The sequence below is a fragment of the Malaclemys terrapin genome, chromosome 2 (genome assembly GCF_027887155.1).
Source record: "Malaclemys terrapin pileata isolate rMalTer1 chromosome 2, rMalTer1.hap1, whole genome shotgun sequence".
NCBI lineage: Eukaryota > Metazoa > Chordata > Testudines > Emydidae > Malaclemys > Malaclemys terrapin.
Genome location: NC_071506.1, coordinates 89,987,875 through 90,007,195, shown reverse-complemented (window position 1 = coordinate 90,007,195; position 19,321 = coordinate 89,987,875). Strand labels below are relative to the sequence as shown.

Here is a 19,321-nt window from a genome sequence, read left to right as displayed (position 1 = left end):
GCCAGTTCCTTTCATATTCTTAGATGGAGATTATCTGGACCTCCCGATTTGGTACCATTAAGCTGTTTGAGGTTGGCTTCCACCTCAGATGTGTTCATGTCTACTTCCATACCCTTATTCCTATTTGCCACCCGCTACTGGCCTGAAGCTCCATGTTAACCTTATTAAAAAGGGAGGCAAAGTATTCATTTAGGGCCATACCTAAATTTTTAATCTCCACCCTATCCTCCATGCCCTCCTTCCACATTCTGTAGTAAAAGGCTAAACAGTCCTTGGACTGAAGTCCCCTTGTCTCCTTTGGTTTATTATAGCCATCCCCACCTCAGAAGAAGGTTTTCAACCTCTTCTCTAGTATGTGTTTGAAGTGACAGAGAGTACTTGCTCTTTCAGCCCCAGGCAGAAGTCTTTTCCTGCAATAGAATTTTGACTACATGCACGTCCTGATCTTAGGATAGAGCGGAACCAGGTATGATAAATATTGGATCACAGTAGGAAGGCAACACTGTTTTAATTCTAATTCTTAAGGAGCCTTGTTTTGCCTACAGAACATGAGCAGGAGCTGAGCCCAAAGGCTTGAGTACTGAGTGAAAATGCCTTTAACTAGGCAGCATGGACTGGAGGTATGTCAACAATAGAGTAAAACACCTACAGCTGGACCATGTCAGCTGACCTCCACTTGCAGGGTTCAGGCTGCAAGGTTATAAAGTCGCAGTGTAAATGTTCATTTACAGCCCCCCAACTTGAGGCAGCTGACATGGGCCAGCTGTGGGTGTTTTACTCCACTATAGACAAACCAACAATCTACTTGATTTAGGTTAAGTAATGCGAACCCCCAGCAGAGAGAAGGGCCACTGCAATGCAGGCAAGAGGAACAGCTAATGTGTTTGATAACTTTGCCACAACATCCAGCTCCTTGAGTGTAACAAGTACACCTTTGGTAGGACTGGGAATGACCCTAGATTATACTTAAATTCTTAAGCTAGTCAATGGGGTAGTAAAACTAGCTTCACATCTGTACTTACCTAGAGTGGAATGCTTTCCCTGACTAGTTTTAACCATACTAATCAAAGCAGCACACCACCTTTGCAATATTGTCCAGTTACAGACTGTATAGCATTACCCCTCCTTGACTGTTAGCTTTCCTTGGGGGGCTATGCCTATTACCACAGGGTAATATTTAGTGTAGCTGTAATTTGGAAGATTGATCTCCCCCTACACACAAATATGGAACCTGTTTTCCTTGTATCTACAGAAGGGTAGCATCTGACCATGGGGGAAATGACCCATGACAAATTTGCAGAATGTCATAGTACCATAGCTACAAGAGGCCATTAACCCAAGAAGCCGGAGTTGATGCAATATTGGAAGGGTAAATGTATTGAGTTAGGAACGGCAGTATGAAGGTCTTACTGAGACCCTTAACACCAACATAGTATTTCACATGGCAGGCTAGCTAGTAATTAGTTACTGGATCTCATGGAATTGATTCTTTCCCTGAGGCTGTGTGTGCTTGTATGGTAGCTGATGTGCATCCTTAAAAATGGAATATTGGAACTTGTAGCATCTCTTGAAGAGGCCATTAGCAAGGACAACTGCTGAAGGGACAACTTCTAGAAGTTGTCTTTTAACAGTTTGTTATCATGGATAATTACAATTTAAGGAACCCAATAGCTTTAAGGGATAGTTTGTTGATTGAGAAGGTAATTATATACATAATTGTTACTGAAGAGGCTACTGTGTGTACAGCTTCTAGCTTTATTTAGAGTGGATATTCTGCAAGTCCAGTTCTCAAAAAAAAAGCTCCTAAATATAAAATTTAGGAATTGTAAATGTACCTTTGAGGGTGCCTTAACAGATGGGACAAACTGCAATTTCAGTTGGGACTTATGAATCTCATTGTTTTAGAGAAAGGAAACGTGTAAGCATTCTAGGCATGAGACACTAAACCAGTTTATTCAATGCAGGACTGGAAATTGTAAATACTGAGTTAAGAGAAATGCAAGTTAAGTAAGTGATCCTCAAGATGTAAATCTACAGTTTGTGCTGCTTTAACTCACATTTTAGAAGCCACTACAGTTAACAGTGCATAAACCTGTGGGGCTGTACTTACATGGATATAGTTTCAGTATGCTTACAGGGCAATGGTTATACATATTAGCACTGTAATGCAAAAAAAAAAAAAAAAAAAAAAAAAAAAAAAAACGCATGCCAGCCTTTAAAATAAAAAGTGAGGGCAGCTCTATTTCTACTACCTTTAAACTAATTATTTAAAGCAGATTATTAGACAGAGCTCATTGCACCAGATCCTATGGTATTGATTTTTTTTTCCCCAAGTTATTTATTTACATTGATACAGAGTGAAACAGATATAATTTAACTGGGAATTTGAGTACCAAGGGGGTGAACACTTATGAACAGTACTGAGGACATAAAAGAAACTTAAAAGCCACAGAGAATTCATTCAGAAGGTACAACATGGTTGTTTACTCACAAGACAATTAAGTCTTGATCCATGCAGGGGTATCAACCACTTGGTACAAAAAGAGTCCATGCTTCCATGTATACCTTTTCTTCATTTTGGATATCTGTGTAGGGGGGAAGGAACGTCTGTCCAATTCCCAGACATTAGACCTCTTTCTATTCACTGCATTAAAAAGACTAAAGACTCCGATCATATTTACAATTGTCACATCATTATCTTACAATGAAAGATCTACAAGTGTGCCAAAGGGCAAAGGTTAGATTCATGTTTGTCCTTTAAAGTGAACTTTTCATCTACTTTAATTTAAGATCATGAAGCTCTTTAGAATTGGACAGGAGAATGTTTGGTGTGAAAAGGTGCAACTGATATTAGAAGTGAGATGGCTTATTAGTGCTTTGAGTTTGTACACATGCCATCTTCCTCATATTCACCCATCAGCTGCAACACATAAGATCCAGTGTAGAGAAGAAACTGCCCAGTTATTTGTGCCACATGGGACACAAACCGAAGCATTCTCCTAGAAGAGAAAAAAGTTAATGTCATTTCTAAAAGAAAGTCTTTAGAATGCTGCATCATGTTTCAGGACACATGTGACTCATCCTAAAAGAGCCCTATTTATAAGAATCCTCACATTGCATCCACTTCTAGCCACTGTCTGGCAACAAACATTACACCAAGGCCTGATTCTGCAGTCACTACATAAGCAACTCCCACTGAGTGGGAAGGAAGCTGTTTGCATGGAGCAGAGTTAGGGCCTGCAAGAGAAACTTACGTTATGCAGACAAAGCAGTTACCCGAGTATCAGCAGAACATTCCAAATACCCTTACTGGGATTGCCATGTTTCCATTAATGAAATCAGGTAATCAGGAAGTCAATTTGAGCCCTGCAGCATTAATCCATTTTACCTGTTAGTATAGTACAAGGTGGGAAGTAAGGAGGAATGCCAGCTACAGAACCACCACTGACATGTCTATTAAAGTATTGACCAGGTCTTATACTTGAGCACTCACATTGGCTTGTTTGGCTGCAGTGAACTTACATATGCAATACTAATGGAGCTGAGAATCTTAAAGCTTTGTCCTCCCAATTTGTGAGTATTAGTTACTGCTTACATTCCAGAGTGAATTACTGGCTTGAAACATGTATTGGGTCCTGGAGCCTGCCTAAAGCTGTAAGACCCTAAAACTAAGGCAATGTAAGCACTATTATCAGGACCCACAGGTTTTGGTGCAAGTTCCAGGGATATAGAGAAGATAAAGCTGAACACTTGGGGTATTCATGATCTCTTGGTACATACACTTTGTACACTAGCCTCCAGTCACCCCTTAGAGTGATATTTTCTAAGAATGAGAGAACCAGGCTGTCTAGACTAGGAACTACACTGAGTTCAGCTTTCTGTACCAGCTCCGAGTCCATATATTTACAATTCTGCTTTCTCTCTCTAAACCAGGGGTTGGCAACCTTTCAGAAGTGGTGTACCGAGTCTTCATTTATTCACTCTAAAATAAGGTTTTGCAGGCCAGTAATACATTTTAATGTTTTTAGAAGGTCTCTTTCTAGAAGTCTATAATATATAAACTATTGTATGTAAAGTAAATAAGGTTTTTAAAATGTTTAAGAAGCTTCATTTAAAACTGAATTAAAATGCAGAGCCCCCCAGCTGGTGGCCAGGACCCAGGCAGTGTGAGTGCCACTGAAAATCAGCTTGCATGCCGCCTTTGGTGCATGTGCCATAGGTTGCCTACCCCTGCTCTAAACCCAAATGAATCTTTTAGACTCAAGTACCTGGAAGTTACCTGAACTCACAGCTACAAGCTAAATACTAGGAAGCAGAGAACAAGGGAAAGGGAACAAAGTACAGTAATAATCAGAGGGCTAGTCAAACTCAACCATTGCTCTATGAATGAGATCCTCTTCCCCACCCCCAACAATTCCTTAGCAGATAGGAACTAGGCCAACACTCCCTCTTCCTCAAAGTAAAGCCTCACTTCTCTTGTCTGCCTAGCTTTCCTAGCCCTGAGTAAGGACCAATGCAAGAGATCTACTAGTACTGCCCACTTCTAGGATTCCTGTTTAATGCAGAAGGCAGATCCTCTTATCTTAACCTCCGCCCTGATTGTTCTCTCGACAGGAAGACTTTCCTTTTGCAGTCAGTCAGCAATTCACTCTACAGCAGTTGAATAGAGATCTCAGGAACTTGGCAGTGTTTTAAAGACCATTCCTTTTTCATGATATGCAAGGCACCTATTTGATATAGCCTCAGTATGTTCTTTTCAATTAGTCTGCTGGGACTGGCCAAGTGACTTTATGGAACCAGGTGCAGCCTTCTTAGGCCTCCATGCAGCTGAGTCTTATAACAGCTGCAATGTGTGTGACAACTGGCCGTGGGTGCCAGTGGCATTTTTAGCTGTGGAGGAGATTGTTATTTGTTGGTCTGGACATTTGATCCTCTTTGATAGGACAATAAGAAATAGAAAATTCATCAAGTTTGATGGCATGCAAGGGGCTCCCTGCCTGCCAAGTGAACATTCTGTTAGTCTCAAAGGTGCCACAGGACCCTCTGTTGCTATTCACAGTTATGAGACTTCAGACTCAATAGAACACATTTTTCAAGGGACTCTAGACTCCAGTGCAGAGTAGGTCTTCAGCTTGCAGCCACTTGGGATAGGCTCTTATCTTCCTCCCAGCTAGCCCTCTGCAGGACTTGCTTGCTTGTACTGGCCCTAGAACGGTCTTATTGTAATATAGCTGTGCGTGTAGCAGGACTCCAGATACCTCAGCTGTCTGCCTGCTGCTTTTTTGCAGCACTTCCTGTATCAGCTTCTCTCAGCAGCTGCAGCATGCTGGCAAGAGTTTGGAGGAACTGTCACTTAAAATTCCCTCTTACAATGCAAGTTCCATTGTTAGAGTCCAAACCCATAACTGTTAATTGAATTAAAGATCAGCACAAGATATTGGTCCCCACTTGTCACAAGGGGACAGCGTTTAGTTCTGTTAAACAAAGTTCTGCACTCAGGTACCCATCCAGCCCCACTGAAATCAGTGCTGGGCAAGGGTATAATACATGGCATAACTGGACCCTCATTTAAATCCAAGACCGAGAATCCAGACATTAAGGGATAGACGATCAGTCTATGCCAATTTTAGGCCAGTGTCTTTAGTTGCATAGGATTTGAGAGGTCAGAACTTTGTCAGATAGGTGCAGAAAGGTGTGCTGTTTGCAATTTAGAACTCTTTCATCTCTGTCAGTAAGCCATTGTCTTTTGAAGTCCTCACTTAAGTGATACAGAATATCTTCAGGTTCATGTAGTTTCAACCTATAACTAATAGGCCTTCTACACTCTGGCAGAGTAGGAAGCAAATATTCTACCATCTTCAAGGAGGGGAGTGTCAATATATGACATTAAAAAAAGTATCTGCATTTCAGTATTTGAAGGGATACACTTAGCCCAAACTGCTCTATCAGGGAGAGGCAGTTCACTTGGGAACCAAGACATCCCACAGTCAGGGCTGGCGCAACCCATTAGGTGACCTAGGTGGTCACCTAGGGCACTACAATTTGGGGGGCAGCGACTGCAGTGGTATTTTGGCAGCAGGACCTTCTGCTGCCTCTGTGGGGGGGGGTGGCATTTTGGGGCAGGACCTTCTGCTGCCTAGGGCAGCAGAAAAGCTGGGGGCACTCTTGCCCCCAATCTTATTCAGATATGTGAAATCCATCTAAAGATAGTAAAAAGTTCACTTTACACCCCTCATTTCTCTATTTTCTCCATGCCCATCAGAAGGGGACACTCATCTTGTTCTGTAGAATGTGGGAAAAGCCTAAAGGTTACTGTTATTCAGTCCTTCATTTCACTACACTGAAGTAGTTCGGATTTCAACTAAAGAAACTTGGCATCCTTCCCAACAAGTCAGCCTTCAACCACCATGTACTGTACATAGACTGGTTTTGCTTATAACACTTCCATTTGTAATATCTTACTCTTGTGGTAAAGTTCTATTTTAAATTTCTGCCACAGAACCATAGCTCTTAGCTTTTTTTTTTTTTTAAATGTGACTTTTATGTATCTAAGAATGGTTATTGCAGAGTGCTGTGTCATGGGCAGGAAACAGTCTAAAAAATGCTTTTGCCTCTACTAGTTAATGCTGACATGGGTAACCAGTTAGCATCTTCATTGTGGGATCGTTTAAAGTTCATGCTCCTTTGAGACTTGTTTCAGTTTATATCTACTTTATTTCTCCCCTCCCCCCCCCGACAAATAGGAATGCATACTTACCGCAGCACAGTCTTTGCTCCCATACATTTGATGTCATATGACACAGAGTAGATTTCATAGAAAGTAGCTCTAATGTTTAGACAGCCAATAAAATCCTTTGGATTCAGCTTGTACAAGTCCAGAGTAATGTTGGCTACCCCCATTTTCTTATTCTGCTGTACAGCGAGGATGTAGTTTTCTCCCTAATTTAAAGAGATTTAATTTTATACTATCAGTAGAGGCGATAAAATAGAGAATATACTTTAATGACCCTAGATAATGCAGCTATTCTTTAGAGGTATCAAATGTTATTCCAATCTACATTATTGGTGTGGGATATGAATCCAAGTAGTGGTAACAAAGTATTTGCCACAAACTTGCAGCTTTCATCAGGACTTCATTTAAGGACTGATCAGGCCTGTTAGAGGACTCTCTAAAGTAACTAATCCTTTATATGTTAATGGATACTCCCTTCAAGATATCATTTTTGCATATATGAAATATTACTTCTCTTTAGTCAGACTTGTCCCAAGATGACCTGAGACTCCTTGAACTATCAGGGCCAAATTCCATCAGGATTACAACACTAGTCACATGTTAAAGTTATTTAGCAAGTCAGCTGTATTGGCACAATGACACCAGTTATGACATGAACCACCAGTAACTGAGAAGAGATTACTTTAAAATATTAGTCTGTTTGCTGCAGCAGTCCACTTAAAGCAAATCAGGAGTCCAGATGTCCAATGTTTGCCTTCAAAGGGGAGTTTGCCCAGCTTCATGGTAACTGGGCCTTGGAATGGCACCTGGGAATTGGGTGTTTGGTGATCTGTGGACCCAGTCCTTCGGACTAGGATTTGAAGTAGCCACCAAGTAGTCTAATAAGTCACTGGAAGGAACCACTATGATGGGACTTAGTGCTGTTCTGTGACTATTCTAAGTTGTACTTAAGCAAACTTAAAGGAGGGAAGGACAGGGATAGTGGTTAGAAAGGAAGCACCTTCAACTGCTAAATCTTGATCTCCTCCCAGGTTGTCTACCAAGTGAAAAGCTGCTCATGCTTTTCCCCCTTCTTAAGGTATTGTCACTGAAGTGTCTGCAGCAGTCCAATGCTGTAGGGAGACACCTAGTGGATATATCTTGTATCTTACTCAATGAGAAATTTTACTCTAATTAGTGCTTCTGGAATGCTTTGTACATCACTTATCACGATTTTTAAAAAATGAAGACTGCTTGGAGCAGCTTTGCAATTTTATCTAGTAAGCAATGTACAAGAAAGGCTAAGATACAGATTACTAGGGCACTTGGCCTCACTAATGTTTACACTAGACTGCTCTGAATTTGTTTTCGCTTTGACAGTTTGCTTAGGGTTTGGCTCCCTTTCACAAGGATGAATTTTAAACCTTTGGAACTATGTTTTACAAGTACTCTTTCAGCATGCTCATTAGCTAGTTCCCATGCCCTTTTTTGTAGCTTTTTAAGTTGGAGGATGCTAGCAGATGACATATGACTGAGCCCTGTTCCTCATTTGAGTTATTTTGCAACTATACATAGATCACTGTGGAGTCTGAATCATTGAAATATAGGGCTAGACGTGACCTCAAGAACGCAAGTCCAACTTGCTATGCTGGAGGCAGGACCAAGTAAACCAGATGATTCCAGACAGGGGTTTGTCCAACCTCTCCATAAAAGCCTCCAGTGATGAGGGTTCCACAACTTCCCTTGGAAGCCTATTCCAGAGATTAATTACCCTTATACATATTAGAAAACCCTTTCTAACTTAGATTTCCCTTGCTGCAGATTTAAGGTAGAACAAGTAGTTATGAGCCTAGACATAGAAAAAAACTGATCCCCCATCCTCTCTATAAACAGCCTTGAACATATTTGAAGACTGAGGAGGAACCTAAATCTTTTTTCCTCTCCCCTTCCCCAATATGCCTAGTTTTTAGCCTTTCCTCATAGGTCAGGTTTTTTGAGGGGAAAAAAGTCTTGCTCTCCTCTGGAGTCTCCAATTCATACACTTTTCCTAGAGATGTGGAGCTTCTATTAATTTATGCATATTCTGCTTGTTCAGTTGCTGCAAGGATAGTTTGACTATGGACCAGGTCAAAAGGGGTCTTGTGGAGGGAAACTAAGCAGGAACCACCACAATGACTATAGACAGGATACTTCTGAGGAGAACACTTCCAGGAACATTATTTTCTTAATGTCTGGGCTATTAGTTAAGGAACCAGAAATGAAGCCTAAGATCAAAGGGACACTAAACAGTAAGTCCCACTTTGGAAAGAAAGGAGAATCTGTCAGAGGAAATTTGAAAACATTAGGTCTACCTGGCTAACATCAAAAGGATGGTGAACTCTAGGTAGCTGAGCCTGTATAGGCAATTTCAAAATTTTTGTTTTATGCTAGGTGATGTTCCTTCTGTTAAGAAACATGACCTGGTTTTGAAAAGGCTATCTGGTCACTGGGGACTACTGCCCAATCTCTTCAGTTCTGCTCCTTGGAAGCTTTGTCTGCAACCCAGGCCTACTGAGGCAATCATGCGTAAACAGGAGAACCTAGGTCCTAGTCTAAGACAGGTGACAACTTAAGGCTGGTCATCCATTCAGAGGAGACAGTGGTACTGCTAGCCTGGGTCACTTGTCAAGCACAAGCAATTTGTTTTTCTAGAGAGCTGTCAAAACAGAAGGGCCATTAGAGAAATGACCTAGTCTCTTATTTGCATTATGGAGATCTGATCTGGACTATTCCCACATGTGACTAAGGCCCCCCCAATTTGCAGCCCAAGGGAAGGAGTGTCAAAAAAACCACAATCCTAAAGCCATTAGGTGAACCAGGCACATTCATCTTAAAATGCTCTTATGCCAATAAAAAAGTCTAGACTTGTGTTTTTCTATTTCATAATTATGTTTTGATGGCACACTTTAGCCCTTTCCTAAGATTCTGCAAGTGGAATAATGCAGAAATTTTTTCTTAAGTTAGTTACCTCCATTAACTATCTAATATGGAGTTTTACACTATTTTAGATTATGCTGTAATCATGCCTTAGCTTTTACTTTAAGGTGAACTGCATAGAGGAAAAGTCATGCTTTAAAAAAAAGTCTGTTTTGTCTGATGTAAATAGGATGACCAAACACAAATGTGAAAAATCAGGATGGGGGTGGGGAAGACCCAAAAATGGGGACTGTCCCTATAAAATTGGGACATCTGGTCACCCTAGATATAAATTTATATCTAGGGTGACCAGATGTCCCAATTTTATAGGGACAGTCCCCATTTTTGGGTCTTTTTCTTATATATAAGTTTTCCTCCCCCCAGGAAAGGAAGATTTCTATACTATAGGATAGAGACTTGAGCAAAAAAAGGGATTTTTTTGGTCCTTGTAGCTGCGTGTTATGTATTTAATTCCAATTTATGCTATGTTTTTGTAAGAGGTTTTCTGCCTGTTCAGCAAGGGTCAGAAGAACTCCCTATTTCTAGTCCTCTGGAAAGATTATGTATTCTTAGCATAGTAAGCTGGTTTTGGTTTTGACATCCAGCCTTCTCTGAAGAGAATTTTCCTCCCATTCCTCCCCCACTTCCACCCCTTCCCCACTGCCAGCTGCCACAAGTCTCCTTAAGCCAGATGATCTGCAAAAGTTACAAAAAAAGCTGTTAACACTTTACTTGTGTCCACTTCTGTCCTTTTTCTAGAAGAAGGAAGTGAGTATTATCTCCCAGTGATTGAAAGAACTCTTCAGTATCCACAACTGTGCCATCTTCCTCCAAAACTAGAGTAATCAGTCCAGCAGTAATCAGCAAGGCATCTAGGGCCTACAATAAAAATAGATCTAATTCACAATGCTATCTGCTTTGTTAAATTAATTCCTTCTGTCTATTCAACATTTAAGGACAGTAACCTACTCATTTGCAGAGTAGTTGAACACCAAAAGAAGGTACTGATTTGCTTCTGTTTTACCTATAAAGGTCAGTTCCAACTTCCACACCAAGGAAGAGTTGTGACATCAATATGACACCACATGGTCCTGTACTTGCAGAGTAGTTACTCTTTTCTTCCCCCACCCCCTAATTAAGTTACTCTGAAAGTTCTGTGCACTTTCACAGCATCTGGATCTCATGGTAATGTAAGCAGGCTTTGATAACGTATTTAAATGCAAAGGGTTAGTTTTAAAAAGGAGGAATCCAACTACAGGTCATTAAGTATAGCTCCATAAGCAATCTAGTGGAGTCTTTCAGAGCAAGACTCCATTTTAGTTCAGTTTTGAGACAGTATTTCCAGTATCTCCTTCTGTTGAAGGACTATGCTATGTTTCAATGAAGTTTCATCCCAAATTTGACACTAAATATCCCACATACCATGGCTTTAGAAATTTATTTATCTTAGACTCCAATTCACCAGGTTTCAGAATTCAGAGCCTCAAAAACAAGAGCCTATATTTCAGTCATTTGACTTAGCCCAGGGTAAAGTGTTTCTCTCATACAGAATTGAGACCAGAAGGCCTAGGTATTATGTTCTTACTGACAAGTAGTTTTAAGTCTCAATCAAGTGTTTGATATACCTTGCTAATAAGCTCCTGCAGACTGCTTGCAACAACTCCTTTCCGACTGCTGCGGTCATGATTTGATACACGGAAGGGTCGGGCTGCAGGTGTGAGAGGAGGGAATAGGGTCTGTCTCGTCACCGACCCCACAGATGTTCCCATGGATACCAGAGATCTAAAAAGCAGTTTATTTTTAATTAAAACAACAAACATTGAGATTAGTCATTGTGATTTATGCATTCACTATATAATGCTTATATGTAGTTACCACAGGCCAGTTGAGACCAGACTAGTTTCTTTAAGGTGGTCAGGGATCAAAGTTGTTTCAATAAAACTAGTGTATTTGCTTTCTTCTTGGCAAGATAATGATTTTCAGTTTTAGAACTATATTGACGTTTGGGACCAACTTGGCCAGGTCACCACTGATCACAGTCCTGCTTACAACAACTGACATTCTTTAATAGGATATTGCAGCATTTCTCGAACTGGGGTCTGTGGACTCCTGGGGGTCCCCAAGTGTACCCCAAGGGGTCTGCAGGTTCTGCTGATCAACCCCTTCCCTTCCCTGCACACTAGAAGTCCAGCAGCACAGCAGGGCAAAGGCAGGCTTCCTACTTGCCTTGACTCTGCGCCACTCCCAGAAGCGGATGGCACATCCCTGAGGCCCTGGGGGTCTCCTTGCTTAGAGCAGCTACCTTTCCAACTTCGTTTACTTCAGCACCATTGTTTATCTTACATATAAGGAACTGATCTTTTATTTGGCTGATGCATTTGAATGCCTCCCAATAGCTGTATGAAAGAAAGTTCTTTACTAGATAAGAAAAGCCAGTTTTAGTCTAGTAAATTGTAATGCATACACGGCTGTGGGTCCCATCAACACAGTGCCTCTGCATCCACCTGCTATGAGGCAGGAATTCACCTGGATAACTTCCATTATTACATCACCAAAGCACTGGGGGTTTACATGCCTGTTGCAAGTGGCAAGCTAGCTAGCAGGAGCTATTTTAAGATACGAGCCATTACTTCTCTGCGGCATTGGCTTTGTCAAGATTTGAAAAGCTGCCAGTGACGCAGCAAGTCAGATGCCCCAGGTAGCCTAATCACTGGGATGACTATTTTGAATACTAGTGTTCAATTTGATGCAATTTGCTTGAAATTAGATTTAGTATAGTGAATATGATAAAAGTTTTCCCTCAACCCATTTAATTCAGCTGAGGATGCATGGACTAAGTTTGTTGGTCTGAAAGTCAGACATTGCTAGTTTTGACTATCAAGTTATGTTTTGGTTCTAGTTCCTTATACGTGCCTCTCACAGGTTTAATTCTGGCCAGACATATCCTTCACTTATACTGGCTTTGTTCTTCATAATCAGCAACATATTCTTAGTTTGAGATTCACTTCGTTCAAGAAGTATTCTTTTGATTCATATTTATTCCATGTGTAGTTGAAGCCATTGCTTTCTGGATGGTTTTTCCCTTCTGAAGAGCAAATTCAGCACATGAGGTACTAGGCATCACGGATAATGATCAGATACAGTGCAAAATGCAACATTGTAAGTTTCCCTGCCATACCAGTGTGCACTTCAACCCTGATTTGAAGTTATCCCTGGGACGAATCCCAGTTACCAATTTCTGCCAAGAATTACAGTACAGTTAAATTTTTGTGATGTAGGTATTTGCTCTTGATCTTATGCCTAGTGACAAATGTGATCAGTTTTTACCTTTTGAATGCTAGCAATATGGATTAGATTTGGATAAGTAGCATACAACTAAGAAGTTTCATATCCCATCATCAAGCTTAAGGCCCCCCTACTAGGAAGCTGTCTGCAACTTTTTCAAACAGGAAGCATACATCACTTTTATATAAAAAGTTACTTTGCCAGTACAGTACTAGAATCTATCATAATCTAAAGGACCCTACAAGCCCAGGTGGAACAGTTGAGGTTTGAGGATATTAAGTGTCACAGTTTACTTTCTAACTACACCTCTACCCAGATACAACACTGTCCTCGGGAGCCAAAAAAAAAAGTCTTACCTTGTTTTAGGTGAAACCACGTTATATTGAACTTGCTTTGATCTGCCAGAGTGTGCAGCCTCCTCCCCCCCGGAGCGCTGCTTTACCGCATTATATCCAAATTCATGTTATATCAGGGTAGAGGTGTACTAGCTTAATTAAATCTTGTGAAGCCTTATTTTGCCAAGAAGGGAATGTATTTGTTCAGGCAGAAGACAAAGCATAAGAAAAAAGCAAAAGGCCAAGGCATGTATTATGTATCAATAAGAGTTACTGACAGAACAAGGAAGTATCATGTGGGCTTTAGGTTTAGCATTCAGAGCCAAGTAAGAGCTTGGGTTCAGGTTAAACAGCTCAAGAGCTGAGCTTATATGATTTCTGCCATCTTGTGCGGTTATCTGTCCAATTTTGGCACCCAAATCCTCCAGTAGTATCAAAATATAGTGCCCAGTCTTGGATCCAACATGTAAACAAAGCCATAGGATCACATTAAGATTCAAGATTCTCATGCAAATTACCTTTTTTGGGGATATGAACAGGTTCAGAATTGAAGTTCTCTCTAGTACTACCATCAGTCACGGTTTCCATCTATGATACCTGCCTACATTTATAGCAAGACTGTCACTGCAATATTTAACCTGAAACTGTTACTGCCTGTTCAGTAGCTGAGAACTCTGGGTTCTCAAGTGGTAGAGCAAACATGATTCTCTTAGTCATAGGAGCCATCAGTGACTGCTTGCCTTTTTACTTATTTGGACACCAGATCCAATTCTTACATGTCCATAGTGACTGCAGCCAAAGACTTTTAGATATACTAATCCAGATTCTTGGAACCCAGTCTGGCTGCTTTATACAGTAGCCATTAGAAAGCAGCCTTTGAAACAGACAAGTGGATCCTGATGCAAGGGAATCCTCAGGTGGCTTGGTGTCACTGCAAGGCTTGGTACCCCACAATCTACTGTGTAAAGAAAAAGTGAAAGCCAAGAAAGAAAAATAGTGCAACAATAGCAAGAAATGCTAATTTAACTTACTAATTAAGTTATTAAATGTAACAGGCCCACAACTGTTTTATTATTAAACTACAAGGGGTATGTTTTAGGGAGGCAGTGAGCATTAGGGCCGGCTCCAGGCACCAGCTTAACAAGCAGGTGCTTGGGGCAGCCAAAGAAGAGGGGCAGCACCTGCGGCAATTCAGGGGCAGCAGGTCCCTCACTTCCTCTAGGAGCGAAGGACTGCCACTGAACTGCCGCCTCCAATTGCGGCTTTTTTTGAGCTTGGGGCGGCAGAAATGCTGGAGCCGGCCCTGGTGAGGGTACAGGTATTTTACTCTGTCTAGGCAGTAATACCAGTTCCAGGGCATGGAAGAGTTTTCTACAAAGGTACACAACCATCATCCTCAAACTTTAGTAATCTGCTAAACTTGGTGTTAGAGCCATATTAGAAGTTCTTCATTTTTTAACTAGGAACTTGCATAGTATTCCAAACACTTGTTTTTAGAATGGAGACATGTAAGATTCATAATTCAGCTACTTTTCAGTGGGTGGTACTTTATAATGAACCCTGTGCACACTGTTGGCTGAAAAGCTTGAGACATCTTGCAGACAATGTACAGGGCGTCATGCATGGTTGTCTAAGTGATGTGGTGCAACAGCCTTCAGTCATACTCAGAAGTCACAAGTTGCACAACACCAATCTATAACCTGTTTGTGACCTTTAGATTAGAGTAAATTGACTAAGAGGGCTACCCTTAGCATCAGGGGAGTGAATCAGCTAAAAGTGATGCAGTTAGTGTTTCAGGGAGGATGTGCTATTAGCATTTCCCCAGACTATGCATTTTAGAGCTCTCTCTAAAGTTCTGTGAATGATAAAAAGTTACTGGAATAGCTAATTTAGATTAATTAGAATGTACAAGATGAAGACAGGAATGAGACAAATTTAAGACTGCTCCATAGTGAGAACTGTCTTTTTTAGACATACCGAATAGCTGCAACACGAATATAGATTTAAGTCTTAAGTCACATCTTAAATTTAATGATTGACCCGTGAGCCTTACACTTTCTTGGCATGACAGCTGGTTGTTTAGTACAGTGGTTTTCAAACTTTTTCTGAGGACCCAGTTGAAGAAAATTGTTGATGCCTATGACCCAATGGAGCTGGGGATGAAGGGCTTGGGGTGTGAGAGGGGCTCAGGGCTGTGGCAGAGGGTTGGGGGTACAGAGGTGAGGGCTACAGGGTGGGGCTGGAAATGAGGGGTTCAAAGTGTGGGAGGGGGCTCTTGGCTGGGGCAAGGGATTAGGGTGCAGGCTCTGGGCTGGGGCCAGGGATGAGGGGTTTGGAAGGCTCAGGACTGGGGCAGGGGATTGGGGTGCAGGAACAGATTTACCTCCAGCAGCTCCCAGTCAGCAACACAGCCGGGGTGCACCACAGACTGCTCTGTGCCCTGGAAGTGGCCAGCAGGTCTGGCTCCTAGGCAGAGGCACTCAAGCAGTTCCGCATAACTCTCACCCGCAGGCACCGCCCCAGTTCCCATTGGCTGGTGCGGAGCTGGTGCTTGGGGCGGGGGCAGCACATGGAGCTCTGTTTCCCCCCCCTTCCCCCACCACCGAGGAGCCAGACCTGCTGCTGTCTGCTTCTGGGGCACAGCGTGGTGTCTGAAAGAGTAGGCACTAGCCTGCCTTAGCTGGGCAGCACTGACAATGGGACTTCTAATGTCTCAGATGGCGGTGCTGACCAGAGCGACTCAGTGCCTGACATGCCATGATCCAGTACTGAGTCGCGACCCACAGATTGATTGGTTTAGTATATATTATGGTGCGGTAGATGTACCATTGCTAGTTTTACTGCCAGAACATTGTACATATGATTTAGTGTCCTGTATTTAATTAAAAGCAAAGTTACTTTGGTTTACTTGCTGTTAACTTTTATAAGATCTCAAATAATCAAGATGCAAGTGTTAGGCAACTAAGAATTGAAACAAACTCCAGAATGCCAAAGCTTATAATCAAGCCAGTGGGAGTTTCACCTTCCAATGCTATAGAACACAAGACCAATCACAATTTTGTCTAGTCTTTAAGAATATCTTATTGATTTCTTTCAGTCTCAATTTTCAAACATTTGCGATTTAACAGCAGTGTATACAGTTACTCCTGAAGCAACGGAGCTAACTGTACTCCTGCTGTAGTACCAATACTATGACAGAGACATGGCTATCGTCTACAAATAGTTTGATCACTGTTAAGACACTTGACCCAAATCTTTGTTCTTTTAAAAAGAAGGAGTGGAAGAAAGGAGACACTAGGAAAAAAGTTTCCTTTTCAGTACAACGAACGTGCAACTATGTTGCGATTCCTTTTCATACGGAAACTGCTAATCCACTACCATCTCTTCTGTCTCGTTAAAACAACGCGAGTTTCAGAGGAAGCAAGATGCCAAGCTCGGATGCACGGGGTTTTCAGCAGGTGAAGTCATCACTACAAGGCACCGCAGCTTTTCTATTAAGCCAGAAGGTGCGGGCGCTAGGTTGCTTCCAAGGATGCCCGGCAACATCTGCGAGTTACGTTTTCAACAGCAGCTATCGAAAGGTTTCGAGTGAGCCAGAGAGCCCCCCCCGGCTGCGGGATCCCCCGGGATTAGGGCAGGCGGAGGGCGAAGCGGATTGCTCGGCGGCCCACGGCCTGAGCCCCGGCAGCAGCATAGGGGCGGGGAGGCTGGACGCCCCCGCGTTTGGATCCAGCCTCGGATCCCCGCTGCGCTTTGCTAGTCTCGGGCGGGTGCACCCCCGGGGACACGCGCTCACTCACCGCACCAGGGTGCCGGCGTAGTCCCGAGCGCTCTCCATACTATGCTGTGCCGTGCTGAGCCGGGCGCCACGCCAACAACCAGCAGCCTAGGAACCGCCCGCGGCCGCCGCTACTTATCCCGGCAGCGGGCCCCGCCCACTCATGGGAAGCCACGCCCATTATCCTCTGCCCCCTCCCCCATGGTCAGCCGCGCCCACTCTTAGTGCCCTCCTGGCGGGGGTGCGGAGCTGCTGGGGTTCGCGTGAGCCCGGGCGTGAGGGATGGGGCCGCAGTGAGGGTCAGAGGGGGGAGGGGTAATGGGGGGGCTGAAGAGAAGGCTTAAGGTAGAGGGGAGGGTCAGAGAGTGAGAATTGGGGTGGGGGAGGGAAGATGAGCGGGAAAGGTGGAGAAGGGACCAGGGGAAGAAGTGGGTGGGGTTGACTGGAGGGGCAGGGACCACATCAAAACATTTATTGGCAGGCTGCAGCCCCCTGGCTGTTGCGAGAGTGCAAAGGCTGTTTCTCAGAGCAGGCGGCTGGATGCACCAGGCATCCCGCTTACTTATCTTCATAATGATTAACGAATAAATGAGGCTTGGTCCCCTGGGCCTATGTATCACTGATGACTGTTTCTGATTCCCTGGTAGCCAGTGTGATGGTCTCTTTACTGTCACTTTATTTTCCCTGCTTTGGTTTTGCACAATTTTTCCTCACTACCTTTTAATAGAAAGCTTTCTATAGATTTTGTTAGCGTTTGTCTTTGTACAGTACATTCTGATGCGATTATAGCGGTTTTCTGGTGGGTATAGGTTGAGATGGCCATAGTCTGATAAATAGAGCAGTGGTGTGACTACTATGGCATGACTCCTCTGCAGCTGGTGTGTTCGTTTACATCTGTGCAAAGTGGGTATAAACCGAATAGCACATTAAAACGGTAGTGTTTGCCCAGGTGTAAACTGAGTATAAAAGCTTCCAAGCCACTGTAGAATCAGGACCCAAGTCAGTTATGGCAGCTGTTGCCCTCTACAGAGCTAAAAGCAAATCTGCCTAAAGAGCTCTCTCTTTTATTTTTGCTAAGGATATACAAAAGTGGTTATATAGGGGTAAGGTATCATGAACTAGGGAGAGGGATGGTAAAAAGCGGTAGATTGACAACACTAGAAAATAAAGTCCTCTGTTTTTCCAGCAGATCAGAGATATCAGAGATACCAGTGAACTTGTTAACTGGAGAAATCACAAGGCAAAAGTGTATCTTAAGAGAATTATGTTTTAACCCTTGTAGATCATATGTTGTAACGTGATTTCTTCTGGCCTGCGTGAATAGGAAAAGCATAAAATAACTATGTTAAAGAACCATGTTTTAGCCTAGCTACCTACCTGCAATAAAATAGTTCCCTAACATGATTTCTTTAAGCCACACAGGCAAGAATAAAACATGTTATAATATATTGGGGCCATCACCATTTTCCTCAGATATGTTTAAGCAGTTATTTTGGTAGCGTAGATGGAGCATTAGTGGCTGATAGGTAGTGACCGGGAAAATTGAACAAGCAATTCATCTGAAAAAAAAAGGTCCTTTCAAATATGCTTTTGCCTGATGATGTCACCTATGAAAGACTTGCATAAAAACTACTCTATACATGAGGTAGGCCCATAGTTGGTGCAACAAATCACAAGGATCATTGTAGAAATCAAAGTGGCAATCACTCTTTGGAAGCAGGTTGCCTTGCATAGATACCTGTTAGTTGGGCACTAGCTTGGGGTTAAGATGTTCACACTGGCTGGGTGTTGTTGTGTTGGGGTTGGGCATGACAGTACATGATCTGTTGCACAGGTGTGTATTATCAATGTGGCCAGTGTGACAGAGATTGCTGAGGGTTTAATAAATTGAGGTGCCTGAACTGTGCAGGATTATTGATAGAACATATGTGCTCATTCTATGTTCACATCACCTCCTCAGTAAGCCCAAGCATACATGAATTACGGTAACAGAAAGGAGAACTACTCAATGGTGATACAAGCCTTAGTTTATCATTGTGGCAAACTTTTGGACATTTGTATGGAATGACCAGGAAAAGCACATGATTGTCTGAAGCATCAAGCAAAGATGAGATGTTCAATATACAGTGCAGTGAGGAGGCAGGAGGACCTGGAGCACCTTATGAACAATCTGGCTATTGCAGTGGAGGCTGTTACTTATTTTAGCACAGTTTGCAAATTAGAGATGCTTTGAGCACACACAGTTGCATACTGATG

At 42.5% G+C, this 19,321-nt stretch overlaps 1 protein-coding gene across 1 annotated transcript; it reads right to left on the bottom strand.

Moving 5' to 3' along the window:
- Nucleotides 1-1,932: 1,932 nt before the first annotated feature.
- On the bottom strand, nucleotides 1,933-17,216 carry CIDEA (cell death inducing DFFA like effector a). Its single transcript, XM_054020644.1, has 5 exons — nucleotides 17,088-17,216; nucleotides 11,293-11,449; nucleotides 10,400-10,546; nucleotides 6,758-6,939; nucleotides 1,933-2,999 (listed from the first exon to the last, which is right to left on the bottom strand). The coding sequence occupies exons 1-5, from the start codon at nucleotides 17,123-17,125 to the stop codon at nucleotides 2,870-2,872; spliced, it is 654 nt and encodes a 217-aa protein (XP_053876619.1). The 5' UTR covers nucleotides 17,126-17,216; the 3' UTR covers nucleotides 1,933-2,869.
- Nucleotides 17,217-19,321: the final 2,105 nt, after the last annotated feature.